Below are 5403 nucleotides of genomic sequence, written 5' to 3'. Positions count from 1 at the left end.
CAGGTGGGGCAACATATTGATGATGGATGGGAGGAATTACCCCCTAGAACAATATTAAACCTGTTTACTGGAGGAATTACCCCCTAGAACAATATTAAACCTGCTTACAGGAGGAATTACCCCCTAGAACAATATTACACCTGCTTTCAGGAGGAATTACCCCCTAGAACAATATTAAACCTATTTTCAGGGGGAATTACCCCCTAGAACAATATTAAACCTGTTTTCAGGGGGAATTACCCCCTAGAACAATATTAAACCTGCTTTCAGGAGGAATTACCCCCTAGAACAATATTAAACCTGCTTACAGATCTAATCAACGGTGTAATACACCAATACAGTTCCAAGGCATGATCACAGTTATCATATTCAACCCTCGTAGGAAATAAACAGCCATTTCTTATGAACAGACCTGGGAGTAGCATATGTTTTGTAATGAACAATCTAAACCACCGTAATACACTGTAATACAATGACTAACCAATTTCCAGAACTTCCATGGTATTCAACCCCTACCATATCTAACATAGTTCAGTGTGGGCAGAATATCACCTCAATATTTTCACCACGTCTGCGTCCTCAAGGCTAGTAGAAGACTCTCCAGTCACTATAAACAGGCTCCTCCAGTCATTCACAGCCAGAGATCTCGAATGTCATGGAAGCACACTGTCCTTGTAATTGATGCTGGTCTGAGGTCACAAACCACACGGCACTGTGACTTGACTTCTCCCCTCTCTGACATTAATAATAAATGATGTGATACAACTGCTTAGAACTCCACCCTAAACGACAACAACAGAGAAACTTCTATGGCTGCATTTCATTCCCTCCTAAAGAAGGGAGTAACTTTCTGAAATGAATTGCAGCCTACAAATAACAGAAAACCTACAAATAACAGAAAACCTACAAATAACAGAAAACCTACAAATAACAGCCAACCTACAAATAGCAGCCAACAAATAACAGAAAACCTACAAATAACAGCCAACAAATAACAGCCAGCCAACAAATAACAGAAAACCTACAAATAACAGCCAACAAATAACAGAAAACCTACAAATAACAGCCTACAAATAACAGCCAACAAATAACAGAAAACCTACAAATAACAACCTACAAATAACAGCCAGCCAACAAATAACAGAAAACCTACAAATAACAACCTACAAATAACAGCCTACAAATAACAGCCAACAAATAACAGCCAGCCAACAAATAACAGCCAGCCTACAAATAACAGCCAACAAATAACAGCCAACCTACAAATAACAGCCAACAAATAACAGAAAACCTACAAATAACAGCCAACAAATAACAGAAAACCTACAAATAACAGCCAACAAATAACAGAAAACCTACAAATAACAGCCAACAAATAACAGCCAACCTACAAATAACAGCCAACAAATAACAGAAAACCTACAAATAACAGCCAACCTACAAATAACAGCCTACAAATAACAGCCAACAAATAACAGCCAGCCAACAAATAACAGCCAACAAATAACAGCCAACAAATAACAGCCAGCCAACAAATAACAGCCAACCTACAAATAACAGCCAACCTACAAATAACAGCCAACAAATAACAGCCAACAAATAACAGCCAACAAATAACAGCCAACCTACAAATAACAGCCAACAAATAACAGCCAACCTACAAATAACAGCCAACAAATAACAGCCAACCTACAAATAACAGCCTACAAATAACAGCCTACAAATAACAGCCAACAAATAACAGCCAGCCAAAAAATAACAGCCAACAAATAACAGCCAACTAATGTGTATAATGTGTTTTCCAGGCGGTGTATACGTCCACACTGGACTGTACTCTTGAAGAGGTGAGGTAGTATGGAGTATGTATGAGGTATGTATGGAGTATGTATGGAGTAGGTATGGAGTAGGTATGGAGTAGTACGGAGTATGTATGGAGTATGTATGGAGTATGTATGGAGTAGGTATGGAGTAGGTATGGAGTAGGTATGGAGTATGTATGGAGTATGTATGGAGTAGTTTTGGAGTATGTATGGAGTAGTATGGAGTATGTATGGAGTAGGTGTGGAGTATGTATGGAGTATGTATGGAGTAGTACGGAGTATGTATGGAGTAGGTATAGAGTATGTATGGAGTAGTATGGAGTATGTATGGAGTAGGTATGGATTAGGTATGGAGTAGCATGGAGTATGTATGGAGTATGTAACAAGTAGGTATGGAGCAGGTATGGAGTATGTATGGAGTATGTATGGAGTAGGTATGGAGTATGTATGGAGTATGTATGGAGTAGGTATGGAGTAGTATGGAGTAGTATGGAGTATGTATGGAGTAGGTATGGAGTATGTATGGAGTATGTATGGAGTATGTATGGAGTAGTATGGAGGTCCAGGAGCTGCCGGGGACCACAGCCCCTCCAACGGCCTGGTGATTGATGGGCATACCCTGGGCATGGCTCTGAAGTCAGATCTGGTGGAGCGGTTCGTGGAGCTAGCTCGGTGCTGCCGCTCTGTGCTATGCTGCAGGGTCACGCCTTTACAGAATAGCACCGTGGTTAAGGTGGTTAGGGAGAGACTGAAGGTCATGACCCTGGCTATAGGTAAAGAGATCCCCAGGATGGATCCATGAGAAGTCAATAAGAAAGTGTAATCTATTGTAAACTTAAACAGTTCTGTGACCAAATGGAATGTCTTAGGTTTGGGAAGGGTTTAGAATGTCTGTAGATATCCCCTTTAGTGTCTATGGTGTTGTGGTTTTAAAGTCAATCTAAGTATAGCTGATCCTTTCTGTCTATGGTGTTGTGGTTTTAAAGTCAATCTAAGCTGATCCTTTCTGTCTATGGTGTTGTGGTTTTAAAGTCAATCTAAGCTGATCCTTTCTGTCTATACTTTTGTGGTTTTAAAGTCAATCTAAGTTGATCCTTTCTGTCTATGGTGTTGTGGTTTTAAAGTCAATCTAAGTTGATCCTTTCTGTCTATGGTGTTGTGGATTTAAAGTCAATCTAAGCTGATCCTTTCTGTTTATGGTGTTGTGGTTTTAAAGTCAATCTAAGCTGATCCTTTCTGTCTATGGTGTTGTGGTTTTAAAGTCAATCTAAGCTGATCCTTTCTGTCTATGGTGTTGTGGTTTTAAAGTCAATCTAAGTTGATCCTTTCTGTCTATGGTGTTGTGGTTTTAAAGTCAATCTAAGCTGATCCTTTCTGTCTATGGTGTTGTGGTTTTAAAGTCAATCTAAGCTGATCCTTTCTGTCTATGGTGTTGTGGTTTTAAAGTCAATCTAAGCTGATCCTTTCTGTCTATGGTGTTGTGGTTTTAAAGTCAATCTAAGCTGATCCTTTCTGTCTATGGCCTCTGGAATACTTCAGGAGACGGTGCGAATGACGTGAACATGATCCAAGCAGCTGATGTCGGCGACGGTATATCGGGACAGGAGGGCATGCAGGTTTGTGTCAGGGCTTTTACTCTGAAGATTCTCTGACATAGCCTGGTCCCAGATCAGTTTGTGCTGTCTTGACAATGACCAGAAGATTTGAGAAGACAGCACAAACACATCTGGGACCAGGATATGAAAGATTTTGATTCTCTGTCCTTCAAAACTCAACCAAACACGTGTTGAAGGAGCTGTGTGTGTTTGATTCTCTGTCCTTCTAAACTCAACCAAACACGTGTTGAAGGAGCTGTGTGCGTTTGATTCTCTGTCCTTCTAAACTCAACCAAACACGTGTTGAAGGAGCTGTGTGCGTTTGATTCTCTGTCCTTCTAAACTCAACCAAACACGTGTTGAAGTAGCTGTGTGCGTTTGATTCTCTGTCCTTCTAAACTCAACCAAACATGTGTTGAAGGAGCTGTGTGTGTTTGATTCTCTGTCCTTCTAAACTCAACCAAACACATGTTGAAGGAGCTGTGTGTGTTTGATTTGATTTAGATTTCATTTGGATACATTCTAGTCCTCATTTGGACTAATCTTCCAAGAGTCCTTAACAAATTTTTACATTTAATTTAAAAATACAATGATGTTTTTCTGTTTATCTTCTGTCTGCAGGCTGTCATGGCCAGTGACTTCCCCATCTCCTGTTTTAAACACATGAAGAAGCTTCTCCTGGTCCACGGTCACTGGTGTTACAGCAGACTGCCTAACATGGCCATCTACTTTTTCTACAAGAATGTGGTGGGTATTTCACCCCGTCCATCCACCACCAATGCATCACACCAATCTAAACACTTGTGTGTCTCTGATTTCAGGGATATAATCACTTTACATTTTGGATCACCATGCTGGACGCCTTCTATCAAAGTCTGGTTTGGTTTGTACAGGCTAGGCATCTGGAGCGACTGGACCCCACCACCAAGGAACGGTGGATCAGGGAGTGGAGGGGGCTCAGGGGAGAGAGCCCATGGGGGGTGGGCGCCAGAATAGACCCAGAAACAGGAGCCTTCTCTGGGCAATCAAAGTCACCTCTGCCTCACCATCATCCACCTTGGGACCCTTCTCCTCAGAGCACAGTCCGGTTTGAACTCCAACAACAACGAGTTGAGACATCACAGAAAGTGACATCATGATGAACGTCATCACCAAGAGATCTCTGAACCCCTTTCTGTCTTGAGAACCTGGGGGATCCTGGGAAAACCTGGGCGATTCTGGGAGAACCTGGGGGAACCTGGGGGATCCTGGAAGAACTTTGGGGATCCTGGGAAAACCTGGGCGATTCTGTGAGAACCTGGGCGATTCTGTGAGAACCTGGGCGATTCTGGAAGAACCTGGGCGATTCTGGGCGATTCTGGAAGAACCTGGGCGATTCTGGGAGAACCTGGGGGATCCAAGGGGAACCTTTAGTACATCACACACAGGAGCAATGAAGAATGAATTATATTTATTACAATGTCATTTTGACAAAGATGGGACTGATTATCTATATATTGTTGAACTAACTCATATCTGGATATGTGCTCCAGTGTGCAATAAGGATGATTAATGAAGTAATGTCCAAAAAGCTATATTTGTATAATGCCGCAAAGTATCACCGCTTCTGTCTCTTCTGGTGTCAAATGCTGTGTCAAGTTTCCATTGTAATTGAATACTAAAATATACAACAGACAGAGAGGCACCTCTCTTCACTCTCCCCTTCCCCTCAGCACAAGGGAAAAACACTCTTCTCTCTCCACTTCCCTCAGAACAAGGGAGGCTCCACTCTTCTCTCTCCACTTCCCTCAGAACAAGGGAAAAAACACTCTCCTCTCTCCACTTCCCCTCAGAACAAGGGAGGCTCCACTCTCCTCTCTCCACTTCCCCTCAGAACAAGCCTCCTTAGGAAACACATTAGCCTGTTACTCTACTGATGGTTTTCAGAGCACACTGATAACCCAATCAGTCTCGCCCCTCTTCCCACCCTGCACCATCCACCCCATCCT

At 42.2% G+C, this 5403-nt stretch overlaps 1 protein-coding gene across 1 annotated transcript in view; it reads left to right on the top strand.

Moving 5' to 3' along the window:
- The window catches only part of LOC116353675 (probable phospholipid-transporting ATPase VB), a 42838-nt gene extending 38292 nt beyond the window's left edge, over window positions 1-4546 (top strand). The window contains 6 exon segments of the mRNA XM_031791339.1: window positions 1806-1844; window positions 2374-2593; window positions 3360-3436; window positions 4037-4162; window positions 4237-4349; window positions 4492-4546. Coding sequence (XP_031647199.1) covers window positions 1806-1844; window positions 2374-2593; window positions 3360-3436; window positions 4037-4162; window positions 4237-4349; window positions 4492-4546 — 630 coding nt within the window.
- The last annotated feature ends 857 nt before the right edge of the window (window positions 4547-5403 follow it).

Source organism: Oncorhynchus kisutch, linkage group LG15 (assembly GCF_002021735.2).
Source record: "Oncorhynchus kisutch isolate 150728-3 linkage group LG15, Okis_V2, whole genome shotgun sequence".
NCBI lineage: Eukaryota > Metazoa > Chordata > Actinopteri > Salmoniformes > Salmonidae > Oncorhynchus > Oncorhynchus kisutch.
Note: the sequence above shows the minus strand (reverse complement) of the source record. Positions and strands in the feature narration are given on the sequence as shown.